The sequence below is a fragment of the Dipodomys spectabilis genome, unplaced genomic scaffold (assembly GCF_019054845.1).
Source record: "Dipodomys spectabilis isolate Male_0828 unplaced genomic scaffold, ASM1905484v1 ptg000366l, whole genome shotgun sequence".
Classification (NCBI taxonomy): domain Eukaryota; kingdom Metazoa; phylum Chordata; class Mammalia; order Rodentia; family Heteromyidae; genus Dipodomys; species Dipodomys spectabilis.
Genome location: NW_024871043.1, coordinates 1,890,208 through 1,910,211, shown reverse-complemented (window position 1 = coordinate 1,910,211; position 20,004 = coordinate 1,890,208). Strand labels below are relative to the sequence as shown.

The following is a 20,004-nucleotide window of genomic DNA, read 5'->3' as shown; positions in this document are numbered from 1 at the left end:
CTTGAGCTGAAGAGCTGAGGGACAACACCCAGGCCCAGAGTTCAAGCCCCATGACCGACCAAAAAAAAAAAAAAGAGTCTCATGGACTTTCCTGCCTGGGCTGGCTTTGAGCCTCGATCCTCAGATCTCAGCCTCTTAAGTAGCTATGATTACAGGTGTGAGCCACTAGCTCCCAACTAAAATGACTCAGTTTCTTTAAAACCAGTGCCGGGCACAGGTGGCTCATGCCTGTTACCTTAACGACTCAGGAGGCTGAGATCTGAGGATCACGGTTCAGAGCCAGCCTGGGCAGGAAACTCCATGAGACTCTTATCTCCAATAAACCCCTAGAAAACTGGAAGTGGTGCTGTGGCTCAAGCACTCACCTTGAGCTGAAGAGTACCGGGACTGTGCCCAGGCCCAGAGTTCAAGCCCTGCAACTGACAAAATAAAAATATAAAAAATAAAGTTTAAAAAATGAACAGAACTGGGCACCTGACTCACATCCGTAACTCTAGCATGGGAAAGCTGAGATCTCATGATCATGGTTTATAGCCAGGCGGGAAGAAAAGTCTGTAAGACACTTATCTTCAGTTAGCCAGCAAAATGCTGGAAGGGTCTAGAACATGTCAAGTATGCTCTCTAGCACAGATTATTTTCTAAAACATGATGATGTGTGACGAGAAAAATGTAACAGAAGATTTTGTTGCTGTTGTTTTTTTTTTTTCTAATAATACTTAAATCATGATCCATTTGATCATGGACACTATCGCTGAGCTTCTTTTGCTCAAGGCTAGCACTCTACCACTTGAGCCACAATGCTACTTCTGGGTTTTTAGTGATTAGTTAGGAATAAGAGTCTCCTAGACAGCTGGGTGCTGGTGGCTCATGCCTGTAATTCTAGCTACTCAGGAGGCTGAGATCTGAGGATCACAGTTCAAAGCCAGCCCAGGCAGGAAAGTCTGTGAGACTCTTATCTTCAATAAACCACCAGAAAACTGAAGTGGAGCTTGGCTCAAGTGGTAGAGCGCTTGCCTTTAGCTGAAGAGCTGAGGGACAGCACCCAGTCCCAGAGTTCAAGCACCACACCACCACCAAAAAAAAAAAAAAAAGAGTCTTATAGACTTTCCTGCCCAGGCTGGCTTTGAATAGCAATCTTCAGATCTCAGTATGAGCCACTGGGCTGGGCTTGGTTTATGATTTTAATCTAGATGGACCCAGTCATGACTGCAATTACCTTCAACCTATGTAGTTAGTGTCTTCTTTTCCCTAGCTAATATTAATAGTATCTACTTCACATGGCCATTATAAGGACTGTGGGTGACCATGTACATAAAAGTGCTTGGTATAGCCAGGCGTCGGTGGCTCACACCTGTTCAAGCCCTACGACCGACCAAAAAAAAAAAAAGTATTTGGTATAGATTTAGATGTTCAGTCTACATTAGTTAAACCTCAAATTTAAGAAGACTGAGAAATCCCAGCCCAATCCTGTAAGGATATACCAACCAGAGCCACTAGAGGGCAATCTAGGACACATGGCTTGGATGAGGCTCCAGCAGCTCAGCCTTTCCCAGCAGCGAGTGAGTCTCTGGGACAAACACTCCCACTCAGGAATCCTGGCTCCAAGATGTTTTCTCTGAGTCACTATACTCTCCCACAGTTGCAAAATGATCTGGCAGAAGTCCCTCAAAGGTTTTCACTGCTCACCGAGTAACATCCAAACTCAGCCTGCGTCCAAGGCCTTGCTCAATCTGGCCCTGACCTGCATCTCCAGCTTAGAGATACTGAATACTTTTTTTTTTTTTTTGGGGGGGGGGTCCATCCTGGGGTTTGAACTCAGGGCCTAGGTGCTGTCCCTGAGCTCTTTTGCTCTAGGCTAGTGCTCTACCACTTGAGCCACAGCGCCACTTCCAGTTTTCTGGTGGTTCATTGGAGATAAGAGTCTTACGGACTTTCTTGCATAGGCTGGCTTTGAATCACTATCTTCAGATCTCAGTTCCTGAGTAGTTAGGATTACAGGTGTGAGCCATGAGCACCTGGCCCTGGATACTGCTTATGAAACTACACTTGATGAATGACATGCCTGCCCCTGTATTTTGGCTCGTTACTCCTCTTCCTTGATGCCTTTTCTCTGTCCCAACCTTCTATTACCTTACTTTTCAGTGGCTCAGAGACCACTAGCTCCATTGTTCCCTCCTCACTGACACACAGTGATCTTGCCCGCCCAATTTCACACACAAACTATTTCTTACATTCATTTACCTAGCATTACATTGACTGATGCCTGCACATCTTTAATAAATTAAAAATTCTATAAATAGACAGTCTAGTAGGCCATTTGCCAAGAGCCACACAGCAAACAAGTAGCAAATATGGGATAACCAATCTGGCTCCAGTGAACTTTTTTTCTTTTTCCACTCAAGGCTAGTTCTCTACCGCTTGAGCCACAGCTCTACATCTGGCTTTTCAGTTGTTCATTGGAGATGAGTCCTATGTAGTTTTCTGCCTTGGGGGCTTCAAACTTTGATCCTCAGATCTCACCCTCCTTAGTAGCTAGGATTATAGATGTGAGCCACCAGGGCCCAGCGTCCTGGAGTTCTAATCTCAACATGAACCCACAGTATACAGTAATCTGTCATCAGTTGCTTTTGCCTGGCTCATACCTTTGCTCCTACGGTGCATCAAATGAATAACTAAGAGTCACTGATCTAATTAGTAGCTCTTAAACCTTCAGTGACTTAGGGGCTATTGGGAATCAGCAACTCACTATTGTTCATCTGAGTTAGAGCACCAGAGTGATGGATCTCATTATGAGCAACTTCAGAATCATAATTACTGTTCTGTTTGTCTCTTGATCTGTAATATCTGTATTCCTACTTCTCTGGGAGAAAAACAATGTAATTGCTTACTGAAACCCTGGAAGTGTGTGTGTGTGTGTGTAAAGATTCTGGGTCACGTAACAACTGGGATATGAGGGGGATGAGCTGGGGGCTGTTTTTTTGGGGTTTTTTGGTCCGGTCGGGGGGCCTGAACTCTGGGCCTGGGTGCTGTCCCTCAGCTCTTCAGCTCAAGGCTAGCACTCTACCACTTGAGCCACAATGCCACTTCCGGATTTTTTTTTCTGCTTATGTGGTGCTGAGGAATCGAACCCAGGGCCTCAGGCATGCAAGGCAAGCACTCTACCACTGAGCCACCTTCCCAGCCCTTTCTTCCCTGAGAAGGGTCTATCATCCTGAGACAACAAAGAAGTAGAAAGTGGCTCCATCTCTGCATTAAAGACATCAGTGACCATGGTCGAGCTAGTTAATCCCTCTCAGATTCCCCACCATTTATTAAAAAACAAAAAACTAACCAAACAATAAGAAAAACATAAAACTGGTGACTAGTGGTTCACACATGTAATCTTAGCTACATAGGAGGCTGAGCATGGAGGATCAAGGTTCCAAGTCAACCCAGGCAGAAAATTTGTGAGATTCCATCTCCAATTCACCAGCAAAAGAATGCGTGGGCTGGAGACATGGCTCAAGTGGTAGAACACCAGTCATGAACAAGCAAGAGTGAGAAGGCCTCACTCAGTGCGAGGCCCCGAGTTCAAGCTCCAGTTCCACCACCAAAACAACAAAAGTGTTCAGGCCAGCTGTGGTGGTGCTCACCTGCAATCCCGGCACTCGGACAGATCCCACATTGGAGGCCAGCCTAGGTCACAGAGTGAGTTGCAGGACGGCCTGGGGGCCACCTAACTGTCTCAAACAAACCACAAAAGGCTGAGAACACTTGCACACCAGGCAGGGCGGGGACAGCAGAGCCCGAGACACCCCTGTTCATCCAGCTACCAAAACTCGACCCTGTAAGGTGCAGAATTCAAGATGACGGTCTTCAACCGGATTCCAGTTCTGGCAAGTTCGGGGAGACGACACACACCTTCCTAGGCTGGGCGCCTGGATCCCCTCTGGACCCCGAGGCCCCGCGGCTGGGTGGTGCTGAGTGACCCAGGGCTGGGTCCTCACCTGCAGCAGGCAGCGAGCGCGACCCGGCCCCTAGGGCTGACTCGGGGAGGCGCGAGAAAGGGCCGGTGAGGGGTTCCGAACCCCTACGGCGGGGACGATCTCTGGGCTGCAGAGACGCCTAAAGCCCACCGGGGCCTAGAGCCGGGCGCCGCGCCCGGATCAGCCGGGAGCACGCGCAGGGGGCAGGGCAGGGAACCCGGAGGGGGGCCGGGCGGCGGGAAAAGCCGGGGCGGTCACGTGACGCGGCGGGGGCGCGCGGCCGGCGGGGGCGGAGCCCGGCGTGCGCGCGGCCCCGCGGGTGACAGGGCGGGCGGGAAGGGGCGGGGCCTCGGGCGGGGCCGCCGGGGGGAGGGAGGGAGGGAGGGAGGGGGAGGAGTGGAGATGGCGGCGGCGGCGGCGGCGGCGGCGGCTCAGGGGGGCGGGGGCGGGGAGCCCCGGGGAGCCGATGGGGTCGGCCCGGGGGTCCCGGGGGAAGTGGAGGTCGTGAAGGGGCAGCCGTTCGACGTGGGCCCGCGCTACACGCAGCTGCAGTACATCGGCGAGGGGGCGTACGGCATGGTCAGGTGAGGGGGCGTTCCGGGGGCAGGGGGCGCCCCCGGGCAGGCCGAGGCCCGGCCCGCTGCCTTCCGGGGGGGGCGTGGGGACTCGGGGCGTCCCGTGCACGCCGGGGACTCTGGAAGCCTGGGGAGTGTCCCAAGGAGGGAGGGGGCCGTGCAGTGTTTGTTTGATTGTTTTTTTTTGGGGGGGGGAGGTGGCTGTCTCCATCTCCCCCCCTCCCTGGGCGGGGTGGGGTCCCCGCAGGGGCCCCCTGACCTCTCCGTCCTGGAGGGAGGGGCATCTGAGTGTCCTCGGGGGAGCGGGGGACCACTGAGGCAGGGGAGCTGGGAGCAGAAGTCTTCTTAGTGAAAGGGGTGTGGGGGGGGGGTAGAGGATGACTCGGTTTCCCCCCAGTGAGGCGGTGCTGGGGACTTGGGAAGAGAAGATCGGAGCTCTGGGTGGGGCCAGCCTTTGAGCCCCTCCCCAGTGTCCTGCCAGCGCCCCTCCCTCCCTCTCCCTTAGAAGGAGGTGGGCAGGAAGACCCTCCCAGCATCTCTTGGGAGGGGTCTTCAGATTCCTCCTGGACCGTGTGTGTGTGTGTGTGTGTGTGTGTGTGTGTGTGTGTGTGTGTGTGTTCTGGTCCTTTATTCCTATTTGCTACCCAGGTAGCTCCCCCTCCCCACCCAGACCCACTCTTCCGTGTCCCTCCTCTCTGATCCCTCTAAAGACTGTTACCTTGCTGTCTTTTGCCTCATCACATCTCCATCCCCTGGACCTGTCTGGGATTGAGTGAGCCCTTTTGTAAGAAGGGGAAGAGGAGGGGTCAGGGCAACTGGAATGGAAGGAGGTCGATGAGTGGAAGTCAGTGAGTGATCAGTCCTTTCCTCTGTTTGTGAAGTCACCGAAAGGCCGCCTGGCTGGTCCCCAGCTTTTTCCCTAGAGATCCCAGGCCTTTATAGCAGGAAGGAACCAGCATTGTTTATGCCTTGGCTAGAGCCCTCTCCTGCTCGCTCCCCTCCCTTCTAAGGCCTGGGTGGGGTCACCAGGCCTGGATTCCCCCTTTGTAAGGCTACTACCAACAACATGTATCTCTCTGGCTCTCTCTCAGCTCCGCTTATGACCACGTGCGTAAGACTCGGGTGGCCATCAAGAAGATCAGCCCCTTTGAGCATCAGACCTACTGCCAGCGCACGCTCCGGGAGATCCAGATCCTGCTGCGATTCCGCCATGAGAATGTCATAGGCATCCGAGACATTCTTCGGGCACCCACACTGGAAGCCATGAGGGATGTGTATCCTTCACCTTGACCAGCTGGCTGGTCAGGCACAGTCTCAGAGCTAGCTGGGGATTTTTTGTTTGTTTGTTTTTTCCTGTTTCCATCTTCCTTCCCTCTCCCCCTCCCAAGTAAATGTAGCAAAAGAGCTTTCCAGTGAGGAGAGGCGCTGGAGTGGAGGCCTCAAATGGATTGTGGCATGTTGCAGCCAGGCAGGCAGAGTGGCCTTGGACCAGTCCTCCTCTGCCCTGTGTTCCATTGGGGGATGAGGGGGGGAGATGGGGAGAGACTGGATCTCTATGGGAGCTTTGTCTTCTGACATCTGCAATTCCGTGCTATGACCCAGCTTCTGCCCACAGTTCTTACTTAACAGACTGATGATTCTTTCCTCTTGAGTCTCAGACTGGAAGGAAAGCAGCAAAGAAAACTGCCTTTTCTTGCTGGTCTACTCTGTGTTAGATGCCATGCATGCCAAGTAGTTGATGGCTCTGAATCCACCTTCCACCTGCCCCATGAACTTGGGCCTTACCCGATCCATTTCAAAGAGGAGGAAACTGAGGCCTCCCAACACCTAAGTATTTCTGCTCTTACTTCTTTAACTCCCCTATAGGAATTTGTTCTTCCTTGTCTGACATTTCCTGCTCAGAGCCCCACCCTGGTTACCTGTGGATTTGCACCTTGCCCCTTTATCTACTTCCTGTCTGGCTCCAAAGTGAGCAGTTTATAATACCCATCACCTCTTCTCCACCCACCCCTGCCAGTCCCAGACCTCCATCCCAAACCAGGGATTGATTCTGTAGTCTTCCAACCTCCACCACAGACTGGACAGGAAATCCCCCACTTTCAACCCCAGCTTGCTGTATGACACCCATATCCCCGCCCCTCCGCCCCCCACCGGCCTCCTTTGCCTGTAAAACCACAGGGTTGGTCCACTTGTTCTTGTTGAAAGATAATCTTGACTTAGTCTCCCAGAGATAAGCCACATGACATCTTTTAAATTTTATTTATGTCGGGTTTGTGTTTTATCTGCATCTATGTGCAAGCATTCACTTCCCCCATCTTCTGCTCTATGGCCAAGGTACTCTACTGAGTGGGAACAGTGTGTTGGGAGTGTCTCTTCGTTTCTGTGGCACAAATCATTCCCATAAGGCAGGCATTTATTTTGAAGCAAACATTTATTGCATGCCAGATGGTATTCATACATTAGCTCATGTAACCCCCTCAACAGCCACGCGGCTCAGGCCTATGTAGTAGCAGTAATAGTTTGTATTTGCTGAGCGTTTACAACATGCCAAATGCCAGGCTGACAGTGCGCAATGGCCCATCACGTCTGAGCTGCACAGCCACGCAGAACAGTTATTTCTCCTACTTGCCAGATGACAAAGGACTAAGCCATAGACAGACAGGTTAAGAACATAAAGCTGATCCTGGCCATGTAGCACAGGTCTGTAATCCTAGCTATTGGAGAGAGGCAGAGATCCAGAGCAATGTGTTTCAAGGCTGGCCTGGGCAAAAAAGTTCGCACAAGACCACCATCCCAACCAATAGCTGGATGCAATGGTTCACATCTGTCATTCCAGCTATATGGGAAGTGTAAATAGGAGGTCCTGAGTGGCCCAGGGACAAAGCAAAGCCTATTCAAAACATGAGGAAAGCCAGGTGCTGGTAGCTCACATCCGTAATTCTAGCTACTCAGGAGGCTGAGATCTGAGGATCATGATTCAAAGCCAGCCCAGGCAGGAAAGCCCATAAGACTCTTATCTCCAATTAACCACCAGTAAACCAGAAGTGGAGCTGTGCTTTAACGTGGTAGAGCACCAGTCTTGAATGAAAAGGCTCAGGGATTGTCCAGACCCTGAGCTCAAGCCCCACAACTGACAAAAAAAACCGGTGTGGTGGGGCCTGGGAATGTGGCCTAGTGGTAGAGTGCTTGCCCAGCGTGCATGAAGCCCTGGGTTCCATTCCTCAGTAACACAAACGGAAAAAAACAGAAGTGGTGCTGTGGCTCAAGCGGTAGAGTGCTAGCCTTGAGCAAAAGAAGCTCAGGGACAGTGCCCAGGCCCTGAGTTCAAGCCCCAGAGCCGGCAAAAAAAAAAAAAAGATCTGGAGTCTGGAGGTATGGCTCAAGTGATAGAGCACCAGCCTGTCAAGGACAGGCCTTGAATTCAGACTTGAATACCATCAACAACAAAGCTATTTAGCAGTGGGGCAGGGGCTGCAGACATCGTGGGCAACTCCAAAGCTGTTAACCACAAGGTTCTCCTCCCCACCAAGGTGTCTTAGTTACTCTGTAGGGAAACTGTGGACGTGCCTTGCAAGGCTGAGATATGACAGAGACCCCTTGAGCTTTGCTCAGTTCATGAGTCCAAGGGGCCCCAGTTACAAGGGATGGGCAGCCTAGTTGCTCTGGCCTGCTTTCCTTAACCAAGTGCCTCCTGCTACGCCCCCCCTGCCGGGGGTCTCCGGAGCCCTCCTCAGCTACATTGTTCAGGACCTGATGGAGACAGATCTATACAAGTTGCTCAAAAGCCAGCAGCTGAGCAATGACCACATCTGCTACTTCCTCTACCAGATCCTACGTGGCCTCAAATATATCCACTCGGCCAATGTGCTCCACCGGGACCTGAAGCCCTCCAACCTGCTCATTAACACCACCTGCGACCTTAAGGTTAGCGGGCTAGGCACTGGCCTCCCATGGGGCCTTGGGTCTCCAGCTGACCAATGAAGCAGCTCTGGCAGGTAGCAAGCAAGGTGAACAGCATAGGCAAAAAGCAGGGCAGGCTAGGAAGGTGGCTCAGTGGTAGAGTGCTTGCCTGGCATGCATGAGGCCCTGGGTTCGATTCCTCAGCACCACGTAAGTAGAAAAAAATGGAAGTGGCGCTGTGGCTCAAGTGGTAGAGTGCTAGCCTTGAGCTGAAAAGCTGAGGGACAGGGCCCAGGCCCAGAGTTCAAGCCCCACAACCGACCAAAAATATAAATAAATAGGTAAAAAGCAGGGCAGCCAGAAGCCCTGTGCACACTGACTTTAGCAACCTGGGTTTGATTCCAGATATGCGATTTCGGCCTGGCCCGCATTGCAGATCCTGAACATGACCACACCGGCTTTCTGACGGAATATGTGGCCACACGCTGGTACCGGGCCCCCGAGATCATGCTTAACTCCAAGGTAGGAGAGCTCTCCCCCTCGAAGAGGAAGCCTTCGAACCATCTCGGGCCCAGGTCCTGCCCCTGTGACTCAGAATGTCTGCTTTCTGGGCCTTGGCAAATCCCTCTGGCTCTTGGGCCGTGACAGGAAGCTGAGCAGAGGTTCTTTCCGCCTCTGCCCTCTGCCAGGTCGTGGATCCAGGTTGGGAGTGGTGCTTGGCTGGGAGGCTGGGAGGACCATAGGGAGGTGGGTCCAGGAGCCCACCCTGTCCCTCCTCCCCAGGGCTATACCAAGTCCATCGACATCTGGTCTGTGGGCTGCATTCTGGCTGAAATGCTCTCCAATCGGCCCATCTTCCCTGGCAAGCACTACCTGGACCAGCTCAACCACATTCTGGGTGAGGGGGGTCTGGAGGGCTCCGGGGGAGGGTGTTTGTGATCAGCTTAGTGGAGGTGAGCTCTCCAGAGGGCTGGGATCATGGATGTCCCCATGTGTGGAACCCTCCCAGTATCCCATGATATTGCAGCAAAGTACGCATGCTGTCTCCATTGGAAAAACTGGAAAAAGCAAGGAAGGCTGGGCCTCATACCTCACCAAAGTGCTACAGTTTGAATCCAGGGGCTTCACGAATCTCAGCCCCTTGCTCTTTACCACACTGTTGACTGGGAGGTGACCAAGGTGTTGGGGCAGGGGCTGGACTGGGGACTCCTTGTAATTCCTCCCTTGCTGAGACTTCTCACTCAGACACAATCCCGTCCGCAGGTATCCTGGGCTCCCCATCCCAGGAAGACCTGAACTGTATCATCAACATGAAGGCCCGAAACTACCTACAGTCTCTGCCATCCAAGACCAAGGTGGCTTGGGCCAAGCTCTTTCCCAAGTCAGACTCCAAAGGTGAGGGGTGTGGGTGCAGGGTGGTGAAGGATGTTGTGACCCCAGCTGCTGCCTGAGTAGACAGGTCCCTAGATGCTGCACTAAGGGATTCTTCTAGAAGATTCTCGAACCTTCCCGTGGAACCCCTGCCTCCTGCCCTTCCTTAGCTCTTGACCTGCTGGACCGGATGTTAACCTTCAATCCCAACAAGCGGATCACCGTGGAGGAAGCACTGGCCCACCCCTACCTGGAGCAGTACTACGATCCCACGGATGAGGTGGGCCAGCCACTCCAGCACTGCGGCCAGACAGGAATAGGTGTCCCCCATGCCGGGCCTGGGCCTTACTGTCTTTGCTCCCCCAGCCAGTGGCTGAGGAGCCCTTCACTTTCGACATGGAGCTGGATGACCTACCCAAGGAGCGGCTGAAGGAGCTCATCTTCCAGGAGACAGCCCGCTTCCAGCCAGGGGGCCCAGACGCCCCTTAACCCAGTCAGAAATCCCTGTTGCTCAGGGTCTGGTGAGTGGGCCTCACAGCTGAGCACAGCTGCCCCCCAGAATGCCTGAACACAATCACAGCGCACCTCACGCTCCATGGGGACGGTGTCAGCACAAGGGCAGAGCCTGCCTGGGACCTGGCTGGTGGCCAGCTAGACCTTCCTGTCTCTCCCCAGCCCCATCTAGCTGGCTCTCATCAACACCCTGCAGCCCAGTAGCCACTCCAGCACCCCCTCCCATCCCCTGCAAGCCACTGAGGCCTCTTTCTCCCCCTGAGGAGCCAGGACCAGACTTGGCTGTCCAGTGTGGGCAGAGAGGCAGATGGGGCTATGATTGTTTGGGCCGGCTGACTCAGATGCCCAACTTCCTCCCACCTGCTGCCCAGGTCAGCAGCTGACACACCCACAAGCAACCTCCCCAGCCTACCTGCCTCCTTTGGCCAGCTGGGGCCTGATGGGAAGGAAGTGGACTCCTCCCAGATGAATCCCTCAGCGCCACCACTTAGTACAGGCTGCCTGATACTGTACACACCTTGCCACTGTCCTTCAGCGCCACCAGCCCTGGTCCCTCAGAGCATCTACCACAAAGACACCCCTCCGAGGAGGAAGGGCGGCCCTGGGGTCAGGGCTCTGCGGGCTCCCTTCACAAACTAACAGCTCTCTCCTGCCTGCTTCTTTCATAGGCCCTGCCACCTGCCCACTCTCCCCTGCCGGACTGTTAGAAAATGGACACTGTGCTCAGCCCAGACCCCAGTAGCTCAGCCAGGCCAAAGCTGGGCCTGTCCACCTTCTCATCCTTTGCTGGGGTCTCCTGCTTGAGGCAGGCCAAGGTTCCCTTTCACCCCACTCCTTCCTCTTCTTCCCGAGGGCCTGAGAGGCTCAGAGGCTCCAGAGTAAAAACTTACCCAGGCTAGCCCAAGGCTAGCCCACTCTGCAGTGCAAGGGCTGTGGCTACCCCAGTACCCAGGGGCTGGGGTGCTGAGTAGGGACTCAGGACAAGGCCTCCCCACTCACCCCATTAGAACCCCACCCCCTTTTCCCTGTGGGACCCTTCCCAAGTCTCAAGGGCTAGTATCCCTGAGGAGCTGGGCCCCAGGCCTTTCCCTTCCCCCCCTCCCCAAAAGCTGCCACATTTAACGCCTCGCTGCTTCTGTGTGTGGGTGAGAAGCGGACATGGGCCCCGCAGAGCCGGCGCCCTCCCCCGCTCCCTGTGCCTGTATCTAATATATAAATACAGAGATGTGTATATGGACTGTCCTGCCTCCGTCTGTGTACGCCGATGCCTGACTCTCACCATTGTGGGGCTTGAACTCAGGGCCTGGGCACTGTCCCTGCGCCTCTTTGTGCTCAAGGTTAGTGCTCTACCACTTGAGCCACAGAGCCACTTCTGGTTTTTGAGTGGTTCCTTGGAGATAAGAGTCTCATGGTTGGGCTGGGAAGGTGGCTCAGTGGTAGAGCGCTTGGCTTGCATGCATGAGGCCCTGGGTTCAATTCCTCAGCACCACATAAGCAGAAAAAGCTGGGAGTGGCGCTGTGGCTCAAGTGGTAGAGCACTAGCCTTGAGCTGAAGAGCTGAGGGACAACACCCAGGCCCAGGGTTCAGGCCCATGAATAACACACACACACAAAAAGAGTCTCACCGTGACTTTTCTGTCCTGGCTGGCTTGGAACCACGATCCTCAGATCTCAGCCTCCTGAGTAGCTAGGATGACAGGCGCGAGCCACTGGTGCCTGGCTGAGAACCAATTCTGTATGGGACCCTGGGCACCTTTGGCTCCACCTAGCCAGGGGTGGCAGGTGGAGGGGTGGAAGGAGATCCAGACTTTTGAAAGAATGGGATCAGTTTCCCCCTTAGTCACTGTTCCCTGCTGGGATGGCTTCCTGTCTAATTGGCTGGGGGTGATTTGGGGTGAGTCAGGGATGTACTCTACATCCCCATGTTTATGGAAGTAACAAGGGAGGGGCTCTTGTATACCTTATCTAGGCCACAAGCCCCTGGGGCAGGGGGACTGTATTCTCCCTAAGTAGTGGCTGAAGACAGAGGTGTTCTGGGCTTTGGGAAGAGTCTGAGAATGGGACGCCCAGACCTCCTGCCTTTATCCAGCCCGAGGGAGGGAGGCCTGCAGCCTGGCCTCTTGCCAGCAGCAGGCAGCAGGCTCAGCAGGTCCAAGGGGCGTGGCGCTGGCCAGTGGCAGGCCCAGCCTATACCAGCTAGGCAGCCAGCCCCAAGCAGCCCAGTGCCCTTGGATGGCTGACAGCAGAAGGATCCCAGACCTGACCCAGAGTACAGCCATGAGCCCCCTGTGTTTTTTGTGCTTTGCCCTGCCTTCGCTGGCCGCCTACATCACGATCTCCATCTTCTTCCTACGCCGCCCTCGCCTCCTGCACACACCCCACTCGCCAGCCTTCCGGGGCCGCCTGACAGCGCACCGAGGAGGTGAGCCGGGTAGGGGAGAGGGAGGGAGGGGTTGAGGGAGAGGGAGGGGGTGGAGTGAGGCCTAAGGGCTACTGTGGGCAGTATGGGGGGGGGGAGGAGGGAAGGGGTGGAGAGTGGATGCTGAAAAGCAGGACAAGGAGCAAGTGGGAAAGGCCAGGGGCAGGGCAGGGAGAAAGAGAGGTTGGGTCAATCTAGCTGCTGGGACCAGGAGGCCTGAGGCAGGGAGGCCTGCCAGGGGGAAGGAAGGTAACTATTAAGCCCCACCAGGCCCCAGGGACCCACCCTGGCTGCCCCTATACAGGGTCTGGAGAGATGCTGGAAAGCACCATGGCGGCCATAGAGAAGTGAGTGCACCTGTCCAGGGCGCCATTGCTGTGTAAGGTTGTTCCAGTCACAACACCCAAGAGCTGGCATCCTCACCTGGGTGCCCGGAATCCCCAAGAAATGTGCAGATGGCTTGCACACCCCTCCCTCCCCCTGGGTAATCTCTGCCTCCTTCCATCCCCTTCCCCACCAGCACACAAGCCGGCCCTCTCCTCCTCCCCCCTCCCCACCCACCTTTGCTCCTCTTAGCTCCGTGGCAAACAACCTTTGCTCCTCATAGCTCTGTAGCTCAGAAAGCAGACCTCTTGGAACTTGACTGCCACCTGACAAGGGATGGCGTCGTGGTGGTATCACACGACAAGAACCTGAAGCGCCAGACGGGCCTGAACAAGGATATAAGCAGCCTGGATTTTCAGGTGGGTCCTGCCATAACTCCATACACAGAGTCACCATTGTGAGCTGGGAAGGTAGCTCAGTGGTAGAGAGCATGAGGCCCTGGGTTCGATTCCTCAGCATCACATAAGCAGAAGAAGCCAGAAGTGGTGCTGTGGTTCAAGTGGTAGAGCGCCAGCCTTGAGCTGAAGAGCTGAGGGACAGCGCCCAGGCCCAGAGTTCAGGCCCCAAGAAAAAACAAAGCAAACAAACAGTCACCATCTCCATCAGCATGAATCGTGTCACTTTCCTCATTGTCTTCTCCAGGATCTGCCGCTTTACAAGAAGGAGCTAGAGATTTACTTCTCACCAGGTGAGAGCAGGCATTTTCAGACCATTGTCGTGGATCTCCCTTGGCTTTCCCCAGCCCTGATTCTGATCCTTCTCTGAGCCTGAATCCCTCCCCTCCCAGGCCACTTTGCCTCTGGGTCTGACCGGCATATGATCCGCCTGGAGGATGTGTTCCAGAGATTTCCACAGTTGCCCGCCATCGTGGAGATCAAAGAAAAGAATGAGGAGCTCATTCACAAGGTGTTGTGCTGTGGGCTGGGCAGGGTAGCCACCAGGTCCCTGAGAGACCTGGCCATTCCCCTGCCTCCCCACCCCCACCCCCCAGCCTCCCTGTCCTCCTCCTAGGTAGCCAGCCTGGCAAAGCGCTTTCACCGCAGCCAGATCACCATATGGGCCTCAGAGAAGAGCTCGATTATGAAGAAATGCAAAGCCGCTGTGAGTCTCTTTCCCTCCCTGCTCTAGGGCCATTCCAATCCTCAGATCTCAGCCTCCTGACTAGCTAGGATTATAGATAGGGATCACCAGCACCCAGCTAGGAGCTACTTCTGGATCCTTGATCACAGTTCCCAAGGACAGGCTTTGGGGTATTTAGGGCAATGGGAGCAGGTGCACTGGTTTGGTGGTGGCCATGACAAGGACCCATTCATGCTTCTGGCACTGGCCATTTGTTATGAAGATAGAACACCTGAGATAAACAACTGACAGGAAGAACATTTATTTTGACTTAGTTTCAGAGGCTCTGTGATTGGTTGGCCCGTCTTTATAGGCCAGAGAGTACAGGAGATTTGGGGGGGGGGGGGGGGGGGAAGAACCTAGTAGGATCCTAGTAGGATTTCCTCCTTTTTCCTATAGGATGCTAGTACTAGTGTATCCCTTAAGTTATCCTCTCCAGAAACACCAGTACCACCACACACACACACACACACACAGATTCATCAGCACACTGGCAAGGGTGTAGGCCTCCCGCTGTCCAGTGCATACTGTTCCTTGCACCTTGCACCTTGATCCCCCAGGAGCAGGCAACAGTGCCCCTCACTTTTCTCTTGCTTCTTAGAACCCTGACATGCCCATATCCTTCACGGCAAACCGAGCAATCTGGATGGTGTTGCTCTATCACCTGGGACTGCTGCCCTTTGTCTCCTTTCCTGAGCAGTTCTTCTTCTGCTTCCTGCCAACTATCATCAACAGGTACGAGTGCTGGGGCCAGGCCTCAGAACACCCTGCTCAGAGACTGCTATGGAAGATGAATCACAGGCTCCCCTGTTCCCCCTGGTGCCCCCTAGAAAACCTACTTTGTCTTTTTATTCAGTTGTAGGACTTGAACTCAGAGCCTGGGTGCTTTCTCTGAGCCTCTTGGTGTTCAAGGCTAGCGCCTTACCCCTTGAGCCACAGAGCCACTTCAATTTTTGAGTGGTTAATTGGAGATAAGAGTCTGATGGGGGGGCTGGGAAGTTGGCTCAGTGGTAAAGCGCTTGCCTTGCATGCCTGAGGCCCTGGGTTCGATTCCTCAGCACCACATAAGCAAAAAGAAAAAAGCCGGGGGGCTGGGAAGGTGGCTCAGTGGTAGAGCGCTTGCCTTGCATGCATGAGGCCCTGGGTTTGATTCCTCAGCACCACATAAGCAAAAAGAAAAAAGCCGGAAGTGGCGCTGTGGCTCAAGTGGTAGAGTGCTAGCCTTGAGCTGAAGAGCTGAGGGACAGCACCCAGGCCCAGAGTTCAGGCCCCGCGACTGGACCCAAAAAAAAAAAAAAAGAGTCTCATGGGGACTTTTCTATCCTGTCTGGCTTCAAACCACGATCCTCAGATCTCAGCCTCCTGAGGGAGGATTATAGATGTGAGCCACTGGCCCAGCCTCACATTGTCTTGTGTGTGTGTTTGTGTGTTGTTTGTGTGTGTGTGTGTGTGTGTGTGTGTGTGTGTGTGCGCGTGCATGCTGGTATGGGATTTGAACTCAGGGCCTCATGTTCACACTTGACTTTTTTGCTGAAGGCTAGTGCTCAACCACTTGAACCATACCTCCACTTCCTACTTTTTTTTTTTATAGTTAATTGGAAATAAGAATCTCATGGACTTTTCTGCCTGAGCTGGCTTTGAACTTCCATCCTCAGATCTCATCCTCCCGAGTAGCTAGTGTTACAGATGTGAGCTGACACCACAGTGTCTTTTAAAGACAATGGGGTTTTTGTTTGTTTTTGAGACAAGATGTCACCATGTAGTCCAAGCTAGCATCAACTCTCATTTCTCTGGCCTTGGCCTTCCAGTTACTATGGTAACAAGCATGCACCACTAATCTGACAAGACAGTGGCTCTTACTCAGCATTCATGAACTCTGAGGGACCATGACATCCTGACATTATTGCAAATATGTTTGTTTTTATTTTGGTTTGGTTATTGGTTAGCTGGAGTTTTGGGGCATTACTTGGGTTTGAACTTAGGGCCTCTACCACTTGAACCACACCATACTCCTTTGCTTTTAGTTTACTTTTCAAATATGATCTCTTTTTTTTTTTTTGATCAGTCATGGGGCTTGGGTGCTGTCCTTGTGCTCTTCACCTCAAGGTGAACACTCTACCACTTGAGCCACAGGGCCACTTCCAGTTTTCTAGTGCTTTACTGGAGATAAGAGTCTCACAGAGTTTTCCTGCCCAGGCTGGCTTTGAACTGTGATCCTCAGATCTCAGCCTCCTGAGTAGCTAGGATTAAAGGCGTGAGCCACCAGCGCCCAGCTCCTTCCAGAATCTTGTAGGTTGGCCTTCTCTAGTGCTTACATTAGTGAATAAGACACTCCTATTCTCTGAAGGGAAAGGAAACCTTTCTAAGTTCTGGACTCTGTGTAACAAAGTAACAGCTGAGTATCAGAAAGCTTGGATAGTTTCTGGGCTCTCAAGCGTGGCCCCTCCCTTTGCTTCCTCACAGCTTCTGGGTGGTCCCAATATTCTCAGCTCCTGTCCTTTGTCCCAAGGGAAGTTCTCAGCCAGCTCCACTATCCCTCGGTTAACAAAGCTTTGGGTACACACGTTTCAATTTTAAAAAATTGCAAAGTGATTTCACATCTTTAGAAGAATTGGATCTTCTCAGTGCACCCACCAGTTTATGATCTCCACATGCAGAAACAGAGGCAAGAGAGGTTCAGTAATTTGACGCAGTGGGAGGTACAGAACTGAAGTTTGTGCTGGATCTGACTTCAGATCCTGCGGGGACTCCACTCCGCCTTCCCATCTACGTCATCATTTGAAACCAGAGCTGCCACTGGTTCAGTCCAGGGCAAGAAAATGCAAGTATGTCCTGTGCAGAGGACACCATAAAGCCACCCTGGGAGTTGCCCTCTGAAGTCACCCTAGAGAAGAAGCTAAAACATAGCTACTCAGGACGCTGAGATCTGAGGATTATGGTTTGAAGCCAGCCCAAGCAGGAAAGTGCCTAATACTTTTATCTCCAATGAGCCACCAGAAAACTGAAAGTGGTGCTGTGGCTCAAACTGGTAGCCCACTATCAGCCTTGAGCAAAAGAGCTCAGGGACAGCACCCAGGCCCCGAGTTCAAACCCCATGACTGACAAAAAAACACAAAACAAAAACAGTCCTGGGACTAGTGGCTCACACCTGTAATTCTAGCTACTCAGGAGTCTGAGTCCTGAAGATTGGGGGTGTAAAGCTAATTGGGGCAGAAAAGTTTGTGGGACTCTTCTCTCCAGTTAACTAGGAAAAAGCTGGAAGTGGAGGTGTGGCTCAAGTAGGAGAGCACCAGTCTTTTTTTTTTTTTTTGGGGGGGGGGTCCGGTCATGGGGCCTGAACTCTGGGCCTGGGCGCTGTCCCTCAGCTCTTCAGCTTAAGGCTGGCACTCTACCACTTGAGCCATAGCGCCTTCCTGCTTTTTTTCCTTTTTGCTTATCTGGTGCCTCAGACATGCAAGGCAAGCGCTCTACCACTGAGCCACATTCCCAGCCCTAAGAAAGCACCAGTCTTGAGTGAAAAAGCCAAAGTCCAGTGCTGGCATGCATGCGTCTCACACACACACACACACACACACACACACACACACACACACACACACACGAAGCTGGGCAATCCCAACCAGGTGGCCTTCTGAATGGAGTGTCCTACTCTGGAATTAAGTCCTGACCCAACCTCAGCACAATCTCTGTGCTTTGTGACCTACACATTGCTTCTCTAAGACTCTAATCTCTTGTGTGTAAGATGGTGCGGAGGGCACACAGGAGGGTCTCACTGAGCACAGCAATTAATTTAGACAATTCATTGCAAAGGTTCTTCTAGAGGGGGCGGGGTTACCCTGGTCAGGGGTCAGACACCCAAGTGGCTGACACGCAACCCCCCCCCCCATCTTCTCTCTGCAGGACCTACTTCCCATTTTCTTGCTCCAGGCTAAACAGGCTGTGTGCTGTGGTTACAAAATGGTGAGGTGGTTCCAAAGACGGATGGGGGTCCACAAGGATCTGCCACTGCCCTTCTTCACCTTTGCCATCCCCTTTCTACCCAGGCTCATCATGAGGAAAAGTCTGATCCGCCACCTGGAGGCACGAGGGATACAGGTGAGAATTGACACAAACCCCTCCAGAGCCAGAAGGTGGTTCCCAGCATGCACCTGGCTGGTAGCAGGGCTCTGGTCACTCTGCTGCCACCTGGTGGAATATCTTGGTCATGGCACCTCTTCTGAGAGTTCTTTTACCTTCCTGGTAGCCATGTGGACCTGGTACTTGAGGGTGTGATGGATGAGGAGCCACTTGAGGATGCTGACAAATGGAACCTAAGGGCCAAGAAGGGGAAAAGCAGGCTGGCTCAGCCCATCCTGTCCCACAGCCCTGAGCGTCAAATCTGAAAACAAACTTCACAGAGAATATCTAGGCACTGTAGCATAAGGAAGAGAAGCAGGCTCTGCCGGCTAACACCACCTGTCACAGGAAGGAAACAGTGCTGTGGCTTTGGGGTCTGGAAGCAGAGAGTGTGAGGGAGAGAGGACATGTAAGGCCAGGGGCTCTGCAAGTAGGAGGGCTGAAGGAACAAGAGGCTGAGCCATCAGATAATGGAAGTTCCCCAGGCCATAACCTGGGGGAGGTGGCCAGGGACAGCTTGGCTGAAGCTGGCAGGTCACTAACCTCAAAAGAAGCCTGGCCTGGGACCAGTAGCTCATGCCTGTAATCCCAGCAACTCCAGAGGCTGAAATCTGAGGATCTATGTGCAAAGCCAGTGCAGAGCAGGAAAGTCTGGGAGACCAGCTCCAATTAACCACCTGAAAACTAGAAGTGGAACTGTGGTTCAAGTGGAAACAGAGTGCTAGCCTTGAGTAGGAGACTGGGAGACAGTGCTCAGCCCTGAGTTCAAATCCCAGTACTGGCACACACACACACACACACACACACACAAATATTCCTACCTTGACCAAATTCTGACGGCCAACGTATTGTAATAAATACAGAACAGGGAAGAGATGTACATTTCACAGGATACATTACACAGATTCAACCAACTCAGAAACCTCAAGAAAACAGGAAACAGGAAAATAGTGAAATTAAGAAGAGACACACTGGGCTGGGAAGGTGGCTCAGTGGTAGAACGCTTGCCTTGCATGCCTGAAGCCCTGGGTTTGATTCCTCAGCTCCACATAAGCAGAAAAGCAGGAAGTGGCACTGTGGCTCAAGTGGTAGAGCGCTCGCCTTGAGCTGAAGAGCTGAGAGACAGCACCCAGGCCCAGAGTTCAGGCCCCACAATCAACAACAACAACAAAAAAAAAAGAGGGGGACTATTGGAAACTAACAAGCCCCTCCTTCCCTGTTTAGGTGATATTTTGGTGCCTTAATGAAGAGTCAGATTTTGAAGTAGCTTCTGGCCTGGGGGCCACTGGCATCATAACAGATTTCCCCACAGCCCTGAGGCGCTACCTAGATGACCACTAACCAGCAGCCCCGGGTCTGAGGCTCTCTTCTGTTTCTCTTCCTGAAAAATAAATATTTTTATATCAGTCATCTTGTTGTGCTTGGAGTGAGGGGTAGAGAGGGAATCTTTGGGGCCAGAGCCTTAGGACCTGGGGCAAGAGCCCAGGGCCTTAGCCAGCCCGGCCCACTGGTTCCACTACATTCCAACTACCCAGGGCAACACCACACCCTGTGCCAGCCTGACCTCCACACTCAGGAATGTCTCAGAGGGCCAGCCAGGTGCCCTGGCCCCCCAGCTTCTTGAGAGCTATAGCTTGTGATC

General features: G+C 53.2%; 2 protein-coding genes across 2 annotated transcripts; both read left to right on the top strand.

Annotated features, from left to right (window-relative positions):
* The first annotated feature begins 4,360 nt into the window (after positions 1-4,360).
* Positions 4,361-11,561, top strand: Mapk3 (mitogen-activated protein kinase 3). Its single transcript, XM_042666810.1, has 9 exons — positions 4,361-4,549; positions 5,632-5,814; positions 8,275-8,464; positions 8,846-8,962; positions 9,224-9,338; positions 9,704-9,835; positions 9,982-10,091; positions 10,178-10,332; positions 10,993-11,561. Exons 1-8 carry the CDS (start codon positions 4,368-4,370, stop codon positions 10,298-10,300), a joined length of 1,152 nt encoding a protein of 383 aa, XP_042522744.1. The 5' UTR covers positions 4,361-4,367; the 3' UTR covers positions 10,301-10,332; positions 10,993-11,561.
* A 968-nt stretch (positions 11,562-12,529) lies between these two features.
* Positions 12,530-19,768, top strand: Gdpd3 (glycerophosphodiester phosphodiesterase domain containing 3). The gene is made up of 10 exons (XM_042666722.1): positions 12,530-12,746; positions 13,048-13,090; positions 13,351-13,486; positions 13,770-13,815; positions 13,915-14,033; positions 14,139-14,228; positions 14,848-14,981; positions 18,147-18,206; positions 18,290-18,341; positions 19,587-19,768. Exons 1-10 carry the CDS (start codon positions 12,557-12,559, stop codon positions 19,701-19,703), a joined length of 987 nt encoding a protein of 328 aa, XP_042522656.1. The 5' UTR covers positions 12,530-12,556; the 3' UTR covers positions 19,704-19,768.
* The last annotated feature ends 236 nt before the right edge of the window (positions 19,769-20,004 follow it).

What these genes read in the sequence shown, in the direction of transcription:
- Mapk3 (XM_042666810.1), top strand. Translation starts at nt 4,368, where the DNA reads ATGGCGGCGGCGGCGGCGGCGGCGGCGGCTCAGGGGGGCGGGGGCGGG. An exon ending in ACACCACCTGCGACCTTAAG is followed by an intron (nt 8,465 to 8,845) that starts GTTAGCGGGCTA and finishes GTTTGATTCCAG; the next exon opens with ATATGCGATTTCGGCCTGGC. An exon ending in ACTACGATCCCACGGATGAG is followed by an intron (nt 10,092 to 10,177) that starts GTGGGCCAGCCA and finishes TTGCTCCCCCAG; the next exon opens with CCAGTGGCTGAGGAGCCCTT.
- Gdpd3 (XM_042666722.1), top strand. Translation starts at nt 12,557, where the DNA reads ATGGCTGACAGCAGAAGGATCCCAGACCTGACCCAGAGTACAGCCATG. An exon ending in CCTGACAGCGCACCGAGGAG is followed by an intron (nt 12,747 to 13,047) that starts GTGAGCCGGGTA and finishes GCCCCTATACAG; the next exon opens with GGTCTGGAGAGATGCTGGAA. An exon ending in TGTGCTGTGGTTACAAAATG is followed by an intron (nt 18,207 to 18,289) that starts GTGAGGTGGTTC and finishes CTTTCTACCCAG; the next exon opens with GCTCATCATGAGGAAAAGTC.